The following is a 16,152-nucleotide window of genomic DNA, read 5'->3' as shown; positions in this document are numbered from 1 at the left end:
GCCAGTACTCTTGAGCCATCTCTGCAGCCTCTAGCCTAAAAATAATTTTTTTTTTTTTTCCCTTGAGACAGGGTTTCTCTGTGGAACAGCCCTGGCTGTCCTGGAACTCGTTCTGTAGACCATGCTGTCTTCAAACTCACAGAGATCCTCCTGCCTCTGCCTCCTAAATGCTGGGATTGAAGGCATGTGCCACCACCACCTGCCTCCAAAAAAATTTAAATAACATTTCAGTTTTACTGTGTATGTGTTTGGGTGGGCTTATACCAAGGCACGATATGGAGGTCAGAGGACAGATTACAGGAATCGGTTCTACCTTTTACCACATGAGTTCCAAGGAATTTAGGGCAGTCTTGGTGGCGAGTACCTTTATCTGCTGAGTCATCTTACCAACCCCTTATTTGGCTTTTTATGTGGGTTCTAGGGATTGAATTTAGGTTGTTAGGCTTATGTGGTTGGTACCTGTAAAACACCACTGGGATATCTCCCCACTTCATTGAGCAAACTCTTTTCTTCCCCCAACAGTGTTTCTCTGTGTAGCCCTGGCTATCTGAGAACTCACTTTGTAGACCAGGCTGGCCTTGAACACACAGAGATCTGCCAAGAGCATGCCAAGCTCTTTACATGTGTCGGTTACATGTGCCGGTCCTCATGACTACTTATGCTTGAGGTAATTTCTGATTGGCCATTTTACAGATGAGGCAGCTGAGGCCTAGAACTTTGGCAAGGTCTTAGAAGTAAGTGATGAACTCAGGATGGGATTCCTAGAAGTCCCACCCTAAGGTCTAGGTGGCTGGGCTCTTCCTTACCTAGTAGTGTGTAAAGATACTGTGAAGCAAGAGTCAAGACACAAATAACAAGTGATGTGAAGCAAGAGTCAAGACACAAATAACAAGTGATGTCATTTTAATTGTCACACTTATCAATGGGATGAATAGGATGACCAGGGAAGGAGCAGGGTGTTGGCCCTGGCAGGATGGTCCCAAGAACCCTAGGTCCTATAGGGACAGCTCAGAGAATAGCCACAAGGTGGCGCCAAACCAGACAGCGCAGACCTGACTCAGGATGCAAGTCCAGGATCGGGCACAGGGAGTCTATGGTTCCAGAGCTAAGGGTCTGGGAACCTTTTTTTCTCAGTCCAGGATTCCTAGGTCCAGAGGCCAGGCCTCGGTGGAGCCCATCTGTGGAGGTGTGGTTCTACCGGCTCAGCCTGAGGACTAGGTCCAGCCCAGTCAACAGAGCCGGTCAGCTCTGTGTGTTTCTCCAGCTGAGGGAAGTGGGAGGCAAGGTGGGTTCCAAACCAGTCAGGTGACCAGGCAAAAATTGCGGGTAATCCGCCGCCAGAAGTTACGACTGCGACTGCTGAGAGCCACCTCGGCTGCTTCCTGGAAGACGGCTTCCACGTTGTCATGGAGCCGAGCCGAACACTCAAGGTAGGTCACTGCTCCCACAGACCTTGCCATATCATGGCCCTGCCAGGGAAAAACAGGAGCTACTGTGAGTTGGGGGTGCAGGCTGGAACTCACATTTGGTCTCCTTGCAGCCTTTTTGGCCATGCCAGGAATCTTGAGGGCAATAGTGGAAAGTGGGGCTTTTCTAGGGCACCCACAATGGGCAACTAACCCGTGTGTTGCAGAGGAGGGCCCAAGACCAAATAACATGGACTTCAGGGGCCCCGTTTGTGCTATACATATTCTATTCGTTCTTCTGACAGAATCTTCTAGAGAGTATCCTGCTTTCTGCTTCCAAGTGCTGGCAGTTCCTGACTGCTGACATCCTCTATGACCCGACTGTGCTATACACCTCGCACAGCAGAGCAATATCTTGAGTTTCCCTCCCCCGAGGCCTCTCACCCAAGGGCTAACTTCCTACCCTGTGGTAGGTCACAGGCTCCAATCCATTCTTCCGCAGCTTGTTCACCAGCACCTTGTCCTTGCGAAGGTCTGTCTTGCAGCCCACGACGATAATAGGCACTCCTTTGCAGAAGTGTGTCACCTCTGGGTACCACTGCAAGGGGAAGAGTTGTGTGTGAGATCTGACCCTCAGTGGCACACTCTTTGCTCTCTCAGTTAAACTCCAACAAGGACAATGAACAGAACTAACACTTAGGAGCAAGTACTTAGTATAGTCTCTCACTTAAAAATGTCCATCCCCTGGTTTAGGATGTAGCTCAGTTGGTATTGTGCTTGCTTAGCCGTGCACAAAGCCCTGGGTTTTCAGAACCATGGCACTGCATAAACCCAGGCCTGTAATCCCAGCACCGGGGAAGCGGAGGTAGGAAGATCAGAAGTTCAAGATCATCCTCTGCTACACAGAGGTTCAAGACCTGAGACAAGAAAACAAAGGGGTGTGTACATCATTTAATTTTCTTTTCTCAATTTATTTATTTAGGTTTTTCGAGACAAGAGTTTCTCTGTGTAGCCCTGGCTGTCCTGTAACTCACTCTGTAAGCCAGGCTGGTCTGGAGCTCACAGAGATCTGCCTCTGGAGTGCTGGGATTAAAGGTATTTGCCACCACTGCCCAGCACTTTTCTCTTTCTTTTTGAGACAGAGTCTCTCTACAAATTCCTAGCTGTCCTAGAACTCACTATGTAGACCAGGCTGCCCTCAGATTCATAGATCTGCCTGCTTCTGCCTCCTAGGTGCGGGGATTAAAGGTGTGTGGTACCACACCTGGCTATAATTTTCTTTTTAAAAAAAGGTTTTATGTTGTACAGGCATTTTGTCAGCATGTATATCTGTACAACATGTGTGCCTGGTGCCCTTGGAGGAGAGAAGAGAGCATCTGATGCCCTGGGACTGGAGTTACAGGCGGTTGTAAGCCGTTATGTGGGTGTTGTAAGCCGTTATGTGGGTGTTGTAAGCCGTTATGTGGGTGTTGTAAGCCGTTATGTGGGTGTTGTAAGCCGTTATGTGGGTGTTGTAAGCCGTTATGTGGGTGCTGGGAATCAAACCCTCTAGAAGAGCAGCCAGTGTTCCTCCAGCCCGTGTGTATTTTTATTCCCTACTGGCAGGTTCTGTAGTTGAGCTCTGTATATATGCAGTCAGTAAGGCATAGTGGATTTTATAACTTATCCTTGGTCACATGATTGGAAATGGAGGGATGTGAGCCCAGTATGTGGAGCCTAGAGTCTAGCTTCTTTCTCCATCCCTAGCAAGGTAAGAGCTTCTTTGGCTACCTTCCAAAATGGGCCAAATACGCATTAATTTAAAAGTAAGTAAGCCAGAGATGGTGGCACAGGCCTTCAATACCAGCACCTTGGAGGCAGAAGATCTCTGTGAGTTCAAAGCTAGCCTGGTCTACCAGTCTGGCCTACATAGTGAATTCCACGATAGCCAGGGTTAGGCAGAGAGATCCTGTCTCAACAAAAGAAAAAAAAGAAAAGAAATTGCTGGGTGTGGTGACACACACTTTTAACCCCATGAACCCCAGTACTCTGGAGTCAGAGACAGGCAGATCTCTGAGTTTTAAACTAGCCAGAGCTACATAGAAGACCTTATGTTTGCCTCAACAGGAGGGAAGGCCCCTAGAAGGCCACTAGGGCTGAGTTATTTTAGCCTTGACCACACATCTGGGGCACCAGGGATTCAGAGGAGGTTTTTCATCTTCAGGAGTATGTGGCTGTTTGGTGGGCCACTCAGGAAAAGCTGCTAAAATCCTCTGGGTCCTAGAACTTAATGCGGCCAAAGTAGAGGCTCTTTATACCTCACTCACTATCCACCAAGTCTGTTTTAGGGAAGGGGCTACTGGGTGGCTCCATGAACCCAACTGTGAGACCTCGGCTGGGCTGAGCCCGTGGGAACCTAGACACCAGGATCACCTCCTTTGGAGCAGTCTGCACTAGATCCAGGACCTGTCCTTCTGGCTTTCCCGGTTCCTCTCATTCTGTTCCTCCTCTCCTGCCAGCCTATGGGCTCCTCTCCCCTAGCTGGTCTGGCTCCCTGGGTGAATGTACCCTACCCAACTGGCCAGCCCCACACTCTCTCCCGGGGACCCACAGATTCCAACTACCATAGGCCTGTGACTCCCCCCATCCCAGGCTGCTCCTCATCCTGGGGAGGTAGTGACTGCTTCCTGCTTGCTCTGGTCCAACTTCTCTCTCATCCATCAGCAAATCCTGGGGCTCTGCCTTCTAGGAGGATTCGGAGTCTACCCACTGCTGCCACTGCATCCCAGGTACCAGTATCCCTCCCCATCCCTCATGCCCATAACAGGCCTGGTCCAGAGATGTGCTCAAGCAGGAGCTCTGAAGGAATGCATGTGGCCACTGCCCAGGCTCTGGCTCCAGAGTTGCCACTTTAATAGAAAGTGATTCAATCCAAGAATGACAGTATCTTGACTCTATATGGTTGTCATGAAGGTAATTGAACAAATAAATCCATGTACATGCTAGAACAGTGCCCATCACACAGCAAGTTCTTCTTCTTCTTCTTCTTCTTCTTCTTCTTCTTCTTCTTCTTCTTCTTCTTCTTCTTCTTCTTCTTTTTGGTTTTTCGAGACAGGGTTTCTCTGCATAGTTTTGGTACCTGTCCTGGATCTCCCTCTGTAGACCAGGCTGGCCTCGAACTCACAGAGATCCGCCTGGCTCTGCCTCCCAAGTGCTGGGATTAAAGGCGTGCGCCACCACTGCCCGGTCTGCAAGTTCTTTCTTTCTTTTTTTTTTTTTTTTAACACAGCAAGTTCTTAATAAATGTTGTTGCTGCCATATCCTTATTGCTGTCTTTGTTAGCGCTGTCACTGCCCAAGGGAACCTTGCAATGTAGCAAGCAGGGGGTGAAGGGCTGTGCCATGGCTGGGCAGAGGAACTCAAAGCATTGACCCTTGAGGGTAGCCTTGAGAACCCTCTTGATTCTAGAGCATCATGAGAGGCTGCTATCAGCAGGGGGAGACATGGAGTGGGGTGCTGAGAGCTGCTAGAATTGGACTTTATAGTTCTCGTGACCTCCAGCAGGCCCAGGCTAGGGAGACAGCCTCTGAGTCACCCAGCATTCTCAGCAGAGTCAAAAGGGAAAGAGCCAGTGTTTATCCTGTAGCTGAGGACAGGCACGGAGCCAGAGTGAGCCAGAGGACAGGCCACATTTCTATGTGACCCCAGACGAGCTGCTGCCCTGTTCTGGGCCTCATGTTATGTATATATCAAGCCCAGCAGACTCATCTAGGGCCTGCCAACCTCTTTTTGTTTGTTTTTGTTTTTGTTTTTAGACAGGGTTTCACAGTCTGGCCTCAAACTCCTAGAGATCCACCTGCCTCTGCTTCCTGGGTGCTGGGATTAAAGGCGTGTGCCACCATGCCTGGCACTTTAAATTTTTTTTCTTTATGTGTGTGGATGCTGTGTCTGTGGAGGCCAGAAGAGGGCATTACAGTTATAAGCCACCTGGGCCAGGAGTTACAGTTAGAAACCACCATGTAGGTGCCGGGAATCGAACCAGGTCCTCTGGAAGAGAAGCCAGTGCTCTTAACTTGAGTCATTTCCAGGCCCCAGCACTTTAAAAAAATTTTTTAGTATAATTTATATGTATGAGTGTTGTTTGTTTTGTTTTCTCAACATAGGATTTCTCTGTGTAACAGTCCTGGCTGTTCTGGAGCTCACTTTGTAGACCAGGCTGGCCTCGATCTCAGAGATCCACCTGCCTCTGCCTCCCAAATGCTGGGATTAAAGGCGTGCGCCACCACCGCCTGGCTCAGCAAGTGCTCTTAACTACCGAGCCATCTCTCTAGCATCTTTATTATTATTATTATTATAATTTGTTTATATATGATGTATACAATATTCTGCCTCCATGTATGCTTACACACCAGAAGGTGGCACCAGATCTCATTACAGATGGTTGTGAGTCACCATGTGGTTGCTGGGAATTGAACTCAGGACCTCTGGAAGAGCAGCCAGTGCTCTTAACCTCTGAGCCATCTCTCCAGCCCCCCTCTTTATTATTTTTAAAAATAATGTATGTGTATATGTATGTGCCTGTATAGTCCAGAAGAGGACGTCAGAGTCCCTGAAGCTGGAGTTCCAGGTGGTTGTGAGCGCTCTGACATAGGTGTTGGGAACTGGTTGTCTGCAAACAACTCATGCTCTTTTTTTTCCTAGAGATAGTTTCTCTGTGTAACAGCTCTGGGCTGTCCGAAACTCACTCTGTAGACCAGGCTGGGGCCTCAAACTCACAGAGATCTGCCTGCTTCTGCCTTTGCCCTTCAAGTGCTGAGATTAAAGGTGTGCGCCACCACCACCCAGATTTTATTATTATTATTATTATTATTATTATTACTATTTTTTTTTTTTTTTTCGTTTTTCGAGACAGGGTTTCTCTGTGTAGCTTTGCGACTTTCCTGGAACTCACTTGGTAGCCCAGGCTGGCCTCGAACTCACAGAGATCCGCCTGGCTCTGCCTCCTGAGTGCTGGGATTAAAGGCGTGCGCCACCACCGCCCAGCTATTATTACTATTTTTTAAAGACAGGATCTCATTATATCCCCGAATGGCTTGGAACTCACTATGTAAATCAGGCTGGCCTCTCAAACTCACAGAAATACACATGCCTCTGCCTCCCTAGTGCTGGCATTAAAGGCACATGCCCAGCTTAGTACGCCCTCTTAACCACTGAGCCATCTGTTCAGCCCTAGGCCTGCCCGGCTTTGACAGCTGACAGGGTAAAGGGTGATGAGCAGCAGCCTGAGGAGTGTTGAAGTCACGCTTCCCTCACCCCAGCACCTACCCTGTTGGAGACATTGTCAAAGCTGTTTGGACTGGTCACATCGAAGCAGAGGAGCAAGACGTTGGCATCAGGATAGAACAAGGGCCGGAGGCGGTCATAGTCATCTTGCCCTAGGCAAAGGAGAGGAGTCACCCTGGTCCTCCTTCCTGCTCCCAGCACCTCCCCAACATCAGGGAGGGCACCTTAGCAGACCCGGGCTTTTACAGGGTAGAGTCAAGTTTTGTACATCATGTGGATGTCCCCTGGGGGTGGCCATCATGTGGATGTCCCCTGGGGGTGGCCATCATGTGGATGTCCCCTGGGGGTGGCCATCATGTGGATGTCCCCTGGGGGTGGCCATCATGTGGATGTCCCCTGGGGGTGGCTCTTACTTGGCTTGCCTGTGAGATGTGGCAGCCTTGGCCTGGAGAAGCCATTGCTGGAAGACCCTGTTCAATGAGTGAGGGTGAGGCAGAGGCCAGGCTTAGGAACCCACTTTGCCTTGCTTGTGCAGTGAGAGCAGGGACAGATGGGATCCCAACAAAGGGGTCTTAGCAGGTCGACTATAAGAGGGCTGCTGGGTCTCCTTGAGTTTAGTTTTGAGTTAACCAACCCATGTATGGGCAAGGCCGGGAGGCTAGAGGGCACAGACCAAGCTCAGGGGGTCTTAGAGAAGCTAAGTTCAGGGTACAAAGCTTGGGGAAGTTGGCACATAAAGGTGGAGGGTTCGGGTCCTGGGGCCCCTCCTGATGCCAGTGCCTGTTTCCCAGAGCCTGGCTGGCCTCCCTGGTTCAGAAGCCACTGGGGAGGCTTCTCTTTCTTGCCCCCCCCCAAAGCCCCATACCTACCTGCTGTGTCCCAGATTTGGAGGTGCACAGGTTTACCCTTCATTTGCAGAGTGACATTATAGCGCTCAAACACCGTGGGGCTGTAGCTCTGAAGAAGAAGGAGGACAGTTAAGGAAGCTTTTGAGGGATTTGGGGCAAGCCAGAGCCCGGGAATACCTACAAATAACCCCCTCATTGTGGTTGTTTCTGACAAGGCTCCCAGCGTCACAGTGACCAGCCTTGGGGAAAAGCTTAGCGCCTGGTGCCACGCACGCCTCATCTTCGCTGGCCTTGTTTTCCTGGATTATCAAGGGAAAGATGAAGTCCTTGGGGTAGGGGCAGAATATTGCTACAAGGAGTCGATGAGATGGTCCGGGCAGAGTACTTGGCACACAGCCTGGCACAAAACAAGCACCCCATACATGCTGGCTACTGGTGTTAGCTTTGTCCTGTGTCCACGCGTGACCTCTCATGTGTGTGTGAGTTCTCATGTGTGTGAGCTCTCACGTGTGTGTGTGAGCTCTCATGTGTGTGAGCTGTCACGTGTGTGAGCTCTCATGTGTGTGAGCTGTCACGTGTGTGTGAGCTGTCACGTGTGTGAGCTCTCATGTGTGTGTGAGCTCTCATGTATGTGTGAGCTGTCATGTGTATGTAAGCTCTCACGTGTGTGTGAGCTCTCACGTGTGTGAGCTCTCACGTGTGTGTGTGAGCTCTCATGTGTGTGAGCTGTCACGTGTGTGAGCTCTCATGTGTGTGTGAGCTCTCATGTATGTGTGAGCTGTCATGTGTATGTAAGCTCTCACGTGTGTGTGAGCTCTCACGTGTGTGAGCTTTCACGTGTGTGTGAGCTCTCACGTATGTGAGCTCTCACGTGTGTGTGAGCTGTCACATGTGTGTGTGAGCTCTCATGTGTGTGAGCTGTCACGTGTGTGTGAGCTGTCACGTGTGTGAGCTTTCACGTGTGTGTGAGCTCTCACGTATGTGAGCTCTCACGTGTGTGTGAGCTGTCACATGTGTGTGTGAGCTCTCATGTGTGCTCCTCTTCTCCTGGGATGGCATTAACCCACACCTGCTTCTTCCTTGTGCATTCACATATCCATCTAGCAAACATAAGGCCTTTCTCTAGGCCTAGTTCTGGGCACCGAGGATCCTAGACTAACTAAAAAAGACTCAGTCTGTCTTGGGGAGCTCAGTCTCTCATTTTTTGGGGTCTCCTTTACTCCCCCCACCTCATTTTAGATAGGTTCTCCCTTTGGTCTGGGGTCTTGTTAGCCTAGACTAGCCCTGAACTAATGGCAATCCTCCTGGCTCAGCCTCTTGAGTACTGGGATTACAAGCAAGCACCACCAGGCCTACTCTTTTTCCCTGCAGGTCCGATGTAGACCTCTCAGCTACTTCTCCAGCACGAGGTCTGCTTATGTGCTGACACGCTCCCCGCCATGATGATAATGGACTAAACCTCTGAACCTGTAAACAAGCCCTCAATTGAATGCTTTCTTTTGTAAGAGTTGCCTTGGTCATGGTGTCTCTTCACAGCAAAAGAACAGTAACTAAGACAATTCCTTAACAGCCGGGCGGCGGTGGTGCACTCGAGAGGCAGAGGCAGGCGGATCTCTGTGAGTTCGAGGCCAGCCTGGGCTACCAAGTGAGTTCCAGGAAAGGTGCAAAACTACACAGAGAAACCCTGTCTCGAAAAACCCAAATAAATAAATAAATAAATAAATTTGTTCAATATAATTGATGTAATTAATGAATATCATAAATATAGTTATTGAATGAATACTGTGAATGTAATCAATGAATAGCACAAATATAATTAATATCATGAGTGTAATTAATGAGGATCATGAGTGTAATTCATATCTTGAATGTAACTCATGCCACTGAATTGTGAACTTAAAAATGGTTACAATTGCAAAAAAAAATTATTTGTTTATTCATTTATTTTGAGACGGTCTCTCAACATATCCCTGAAACTCACTATGTAAATCCACCTGCCTCTACCTCTCAAGTACTGGAATTAACATGACCGGCTCCTTTATTTAAAAAACAGATTTTGTTGTAAGTGTGTGGTTTTTGCCTACATGAATAAATGTGTACCATGTGTGTGCCACATGCCCACAAGGTCAGAAGAAAGCAGATCCCCCAGGAACTAGAGTTACTGACAGTTGTGAGCCACCATATGGATTTGGGGTCCTCTCAAAAACAACAGGTCCTGAACTATCTCTCTAGCCTCCTTTTTTGAGCTTTTGAGACGTGGTCTCATTGTGTGACCCTGACTGGCTTGGAACTTGCTCCATAGACCAGGTTGGCCTAGAACATACAGAAATCCACCTGCCTTTACCTCTTGAGTTCTGGGATTAAAGGTGTGAGCCATGATGCCTGGCCTCTTTTTTTTCCCCCCATTGTTTTTGAGATGGGATCTTGCTGTGTAGCCCAGTTTCACTCAGAACTTAACAATCCTTTGGTTTTTGCCTCCTGAATACTGGAATTAGAGACATATCACCTTGTGTGGCTCCTCTCAATCTCTTAAAATCCTAACAGACTCCTGTCATATACTCCTTGTCCCAGCCTGCCTTTCCTAATCCCTCCCATGTAGGCTCTGTTGTGTCCTCTCTTGAGTGGGTCACCCAGGGCACAGTGTCTGTGAGGGCTAGTCTTATGTCAACTTGACACAGAAACTAGAGTTATCTGAAAGGAAGGAACCTCGATTGAGAAAATGCCTCCATGAGATCTAGCTTTTTTTTTCTTCCTTCCTTCCTTTCTTTTTCTTCCGAGACAGGGTCTCACTGTGTAGCCTTTGGCTGTCCTGGAACTCGCTCTATAGACCAGGCTGGCCTTGAACTCAGAGATCTGCCTGCGTCTGCCTCCGGAGTGCTGGGATTAAAGGCGTGCACCACCACCGCCTGGCTTGCAATATGTACTCGTAACCACTGAGCCATCTCCCTAGTCCCGTTATTATTTTGTAGGACAGAGTCTAACTTTGTAGTTCAGGCTAGTCTGATGGGAATACAGGTGTACACTACTGTGCCCGTCATAACTCTTGGTGTGTGTGTGTACGGAGTATTGGGGTTTTGTGGGGTTTATTTTTTGTTTTCTTGAGATAGGGTCTTCTGTAGTCTTTAAGGATACCCTAGACTCACAGTGGACCTGAGAGGCCCTTCAGCTCCTCATCTTCCCATGTCTACTTCCAGCTGATGGTGTTGCAGGTGTGCAGTACACACCCTGCTGTTCTGCTGTTTCTTTTCCTTTTAACATTTAGCGTGTGCACACGTGTCCTGGAATAGAAGTCAGAGGACGACCCACAAAGGTTGATTCTGTCCTCTCACCATGCGGAGGACAAACTAGGGATTAAACTCGGGTCATCAGGCTCGATGGTTGGAACCTGTACCCTCTGAGCCGTATCTCCAGGCCCTGTGCTTTTTGAGACAAGGTCTCACTCTAGCTCAGGCTGGTCTCAAACTCAGTGTGATACTCCTGCCTCCAGGCGGTGGTGGTACACGCCTTTAATCCCAGCACTCAGGAGGAGAGGCAGGCAGATTTCTGTGAGTTCAAGGTCAGCCTGGTCTGTAGAGTGAGTTCCAGGACAGCCAGGGCTACACAGAGAGACCCTGTCTTGAAAAAAGCAAACAGGCTGGTGGTCCTGGGTTCTATAAGAAAGCAGGCTGAGCAAGCCATGGGGAGCAAGCCAGTAAGTAGCACCCCTCCATGGCCTCTGCAGCAGCTGCTGCCCCGGGTTCCTGCTCTGCTTGAGTTGCCGTCCTGACTTCCTTTAATGATGAACAGTGATGTGGACGTGTGAGCCAAATAAACCCTTTCCTCCCCAACTTGCTTTCTGGTCATGATGTTTCATTGCAGTAATAGAAACCCTGCCTGAGACAGTCCCCTCTCCCAACCCAGGTCTGTCCCTTGCAGACTGGCTGGCCTCCCTGATTCAGAAGGCACTCTCCTTTTCTCTCACCTGCCCCCTCTAAAGCCCCACACCTACCTGCTGTGTCTCAGATTTGGAGGTGCACCCTCTCTACGATGGCTGAAGAGTGGACTGACAGGTTTGAGAGCTAGATGGGGAGCTAGGAACCTCTGCAGAGTGGGACCTGAGCCGCAGTAATGAAGTGGGCCTAACTGCTACATCAGAGTCTTCGGCTGTGAGCAGCCCTGGACGCCCTAGTCTTGTTACTGCTTTATTATTTGAACCAGGGTCTCATACAGCCAAGGAATACCTTGGACTTACAACCCTCTTGCTTTCAGCTCCTGAATGCTGCGAACACAGGCAGGTTTTATGTGATGGTGGGGATTGAACCCGGGACTTTAGGCATGCCGGGTGAGCACTCACCAACTGAGCTCTATCCCTAGCCCCTGATTGTTTTAAATTACATTTATTTATTAGGGAGGGGCACACTTGTCAGTACCCATGTAGAGGTCCTAGGACAATCCTCAGGAGTGTGTGATCTCCTGCTAAGTGGGTCCTGGGATGGAACTCAGGTTGTCAGGGTTGGTGGCAAGTGCCTTTATCTGATGAGCCGTCTCCCACTCCCTCTCTCCTTTTTTTTCTTTTTTCCTTCCTTCCTTCCTCTCTCTCTCTCTTTCTTAGACAGCTTCTCACTGTGTAGCCCAGGATGGCCTGGAACTTACTGCAATTTTCCAGCCTCAGCCTCCCGAGTGCTAGGATGGCAGGCTTAACCTCCTGTATTGGACCCCTTAGGCTTCTATCACTTGGCCAGGGCTGGCTGGTGAGGTCATAGTGTGGGGATCCCTAGTCTCTTCCTTGCCCATGTCGGGCAGGGTCTGTACCTGCCTATGACTCAGGAGGACTTCATGCCTGTCTTTGTGATGGCCAGAGCGCCTGCCAGTCCTCTGAGTCAGGCCCTGGCCAGCTGGGAGGGGCAGTCATAGTGACGGGTCAGTATGTTCTCTGGGGCACCTGGGAGGCCACGCAGTAGAGGGTAGAGCAGTCACCTGGGGAAAAATGGAGAAGTCGGCATGGATAGTCTGTCACCCCTATACCAATAGGAGTGGACAGGAACAGACAAGGGCCACGCTGCCTTCCTATGCCTCTTTACATGCTTGGGCCCCTCTTCCCTTGGGCATTTTTCCTACTGGAGGAGAAGAGAGTGTGAGAACAGCACTGGCTTTGAGATCAGATGAACTTCGTTTAGGCTCTGACAACTACCAGCTCTGTGTGGCCTTGGGCCTGCACCGTCACTGGTTAAGAGAATGTCACCTCGGGATGCCAAGAGAAGACCTGGTCCAGCATGGATGGTCACTACTCACTGGTTGGCAGTACCCACACCAGCCCTATCCATCCCTCTGGCTGTTCCATCCCCACCTGTAGCCTCTGGCCTGTGCTCTAGAGCAAGAGGCTGTCACTGTGACGACACTGACCTCTGCATCAGAGACCCCAATGTGGTCACCCACATACCATCATAATAAATAAATGTAATTAAAAACAAAAAACGCGGGCTAGGGGATAGAGCTCAGAGCTGAGCTTCAGGATGGCCCCTAACAAATCGCTTGGGAGACACAGGCCAGTGCTTCACAAGCCTGTGAAGATGGCCCCAGCCCACTGCTCCCTAAGGCTCTTCTCTTGGACTCCTACAACCTCGGCCGAGCTCCAGAGGCTCTAAGGAAAGTGACCTGCCTAGGGCCACGCACTAGCTGGGCTAGGCAAAGCAGATGTGTCGGTCTTCAGGGGCTACACCAGCCACCTGCCTCTTTTGAAGTCACCAATTCTTGCTCCTGACATCAGACAGCCCAGATGTGAGCTGGAAGGGGCTGTTATCCTGTTGCTGAGAAGTGTCACCACCCCACCCCTTGCTTCGGAATGTAACTTTATCTCTACCTTTTATGGTGTTCTTTGACCCCCCCCCCCCCCCCCCCCCCAGGCAGAAGTGCCTAATCTTATCTGTTCAGTTTTGCTCAGTCAGAGACATCAGGCCTGGCCTAGGCTGACCCAGGACAGAGATGACTCAGCCCCGGGCCTGCCCTCCTGGGGTTCACAGACAGGTGACCATAACAGGACAGGGTTCCCCCGTAGGACGCCCATGGAAACTGGAGCAGCCTGAGAAGGACTTCAGACCTGGCTGGTTCTGCAGGCTGGGTGCTCTCTCCCACCTCCTGGCCCAGCCTTGCAGGCTCCTAGGAATGGTGGCTTTCTCAACGCCAGCTGAGACTTCTTGGGACTGATGTCTCTCTCTCCCTGCCCCATAAGCTCTACAGCTAAGACTTCTTGGGGGACTGATGTCTCTCTCTCCCTGCCCCATAAGCTCTATTTTGCCCCTTCTGCCTTGAACCTGAAGTTGGGTCACAGCCAGTGAGGGTCACAGAGGTTGCGCCACATTTCCAGCGTGTTCTCTTCTCTGCCCTTTGCTGCAGCCTGGAAGACAGGACCCCAAGCCTCCAGGCCGCTGGCTCCCTGGGCTTTTAGGGCTGCTGAGGCAGAAGAGGCTGAGGCTGAGCCAATGGACAGCAGTGGTGGTTCAGAGGTCATGGAGTGCCCTGCGGATGGCAAGGCGACCTGAGCTCCAGATCAGAGCTACCCCCGTGTTCTTCTCAAGTGGTGCTACCTGTAATTGCAATACTTGGGAGGTGGAGGCAACCTTGGCTACATATTGAATCTGAGGTCAGCCTGGACTACTTGAGACCTTGTCTCAAAAAACAAACCAGCACTTGGGAGGCAAAAGCAGGTGAATCTCTGAGTTCGAGGCTAGCCTGGTCTACAGATGAAGTTCTAGGATAGCCAGGGTTACATACACATAGAAACTCTGTCCCAGAAAGACAAAACAAAGAGACAACCAGAAGTAGTGGTGTTACACACCTGTAATCCCAACACTATGGCAGCAGAGGCAGGAGGATCATTGATTTTAGATGAACCTAGGCTACATATGGAGACGTTGTCTCAAAAACGGAACAAAACTAACTTGTTAACTAACTAAAAGTAACTAAGAAGAGCCCTCTCTTCTGCCAGGGACCTCCCAGATAAAGGGAGAACAAGGACAAAGTTGTCCCCCTCCCACCCCACCCCACCCCTGTGACTATTCTGCTCTTCTGTCACGCCGATGTGCCCTGTAAAACACACACAGTTCACGACTTACAAGGTGTTTCCATGTGAAATCAGTATGGGCCCTGCGGTCAGCGTCACCATCTAGAATGTCTGACCCAGGACAGTGTTGCTGAGCCCTCCGCCTCTGCCTTGAGGTGCCTCCTCTGATCCCCTGGCTGCCCAATGGTTTCCATGGGCAGCACCTAGAGGCCTGGAAACAATCGCCACTTCAGAAATTGTGTAACTAGTCAAAGGAGGTGATGTCAGCTTTGCAAACCACAAAACCAAAGGCTCTGAGCCGGGTATGGTGGCACTTACATGCAATCCCAGCAACCCTCTGGGCAACAGCCGGGAGGATTGAGCGTTCAAGGCCTACACAGTAACATCCTAAGAACAAAAACATAACACCCAACAGCTCACTGGTACAGAGTGCAAGCGAGCCCTGGCGCTGTTTGCCAGACCAGCTTCTCGGGCTCCTCGGTTAGACTGCCCGGCTCTGCACAATTCCAGAGGCTGGAAGGGAAGAAGCCGTGCTGCTGGAGGCAAACTCCAGCACCTAGAAATCCCGCTCCTCATGGAGGCCCAGGAAGTGGGCTCAGCCAATGAGCTTGTCCCGGAGGGCTCACAGTGACAAGCCCAGAGAGCCAGGCCGTACCAGGTACAGCACTGAGCTGTCTGTCCATCCGCCTTCTGCCTCACCTTCCCAACTCCCTTCCCTCCCTGGAGGTTGCTCTGAGAAGCTGAGACTTAAGAGTCAAAGCAAGCCATGAGTCGGGCAGGGCTCTTCAGAGAAGGGTCTATGTTCCCCATCCTCCTCTCTAGAGAGAAGCATGGGGTTTGCCCCATAGTGGCCAGGGTTGGAGGAGAGCTGTATCTCCCGGGGGACATCATTTATCAACTTTCAGTGAGTCCTTCTTGCATGCAGACTTGGAGCTGTGCTCTTGACCTCTATCCACTCGCTCTACTATGAACTCAGGTAGGGACTGTCAGTCCTGTCATGCAGTTAAGGAAACAGGCACAGAGAGGGTAAGGGACTTGACCAAAGGCACACAGCTGTAAGAGGCAAAAAGGCTTGGTTTGACTGCTGCCAGTCTGGCTCCAAAGTCCTCACTCTCTTTAGTTCAGTTGTGACACCTACTGCTCTCTTAGGATTCGCGATTTCCCCCGGGTGGCCTAATTCAGTCCCTGTGACACCCCTCCCCCTAAGTGCCATTAGTTCCACTTCGCCCCTACAGGCTAATCTGAAAAACTCTGCCTTCGACCCCAGGCTCTGTCGGGACACCCACCCCCACCCCCGCGCGCGCCCCAGGAGGCTGGAACTGGGTAGGTATTTCGAGGGATTTCTTGGCAAACCCTCACACTAGCGCGTTCCAGCGCGGGGACAACGCAAGGCCAAGCCAGGGCGAGGGCACTCACCTCTGGGAAGGCCCCGTCGGCGAAGACCATCATCAGCGAGGTCTTCCCGCAGCCCCCGTCCCCCACCAGGACCACTTTGACCGAGCGCCCGCTCAGCGGCGCCTCCTCTCCCGCAGCCTGGGCCGCCTTCATCCCGGGCTGGCGGGCCGACAGCCGTGCGCGGAGCGGCGGGTGGTGCGCG

General features: G+C 50.8%; 1 protein-coding gene across 1 annotated transcript; it reads right to left on the bottom strand.

Annotated features, from left to right (window-relative positions):
- Positions 1-886: 886 nt before the first annotated feature.
- Positions 887-16,142, bottom strand: Rhod (ras homolog family member D). The gene is made up of 5 exons (XM_059249096.1): positions 15,972-16,142; positions 7,538-7,625; positions 6,711-6,820; positions 1,870-2,004; positions 887-1,469 (listed from the first exon to the last, which is right to left on the bottom strand). Exons 1-5 carry the CDS (start codon positions 16,101-16,103, stop codon positions 1,302-1,304), a joined length of 633 nt encoding a protein of 210 aa, XP_059105079.1. The 5' UTR covers positions 16,104-16,142; the 3' UTR covers positions 887-1,301.
- Positions 16,143-16,152: the final 10 nt, after the last annotated feature.

The sequence above is a fragment of the Peromyscus eremicus genome, chromosome 1, assembly GCF_949786415.1.
Source record: "Peromyscus eremicus chromosome 1, PerEre_H2_v1, whole genome shotgun sequence".
Lineage (NCBI taxonomy): Eukaryota > Metazoa > Chordata > Mammalia > Rodentia > Cricetidae > Peromyscus > Peromyscus eremicus.
The sequence above is the reverse complement of the archived record's forward strand: the minus strand, read 5'-3'. Positions and strand labels throughout refer to the sequence as shown.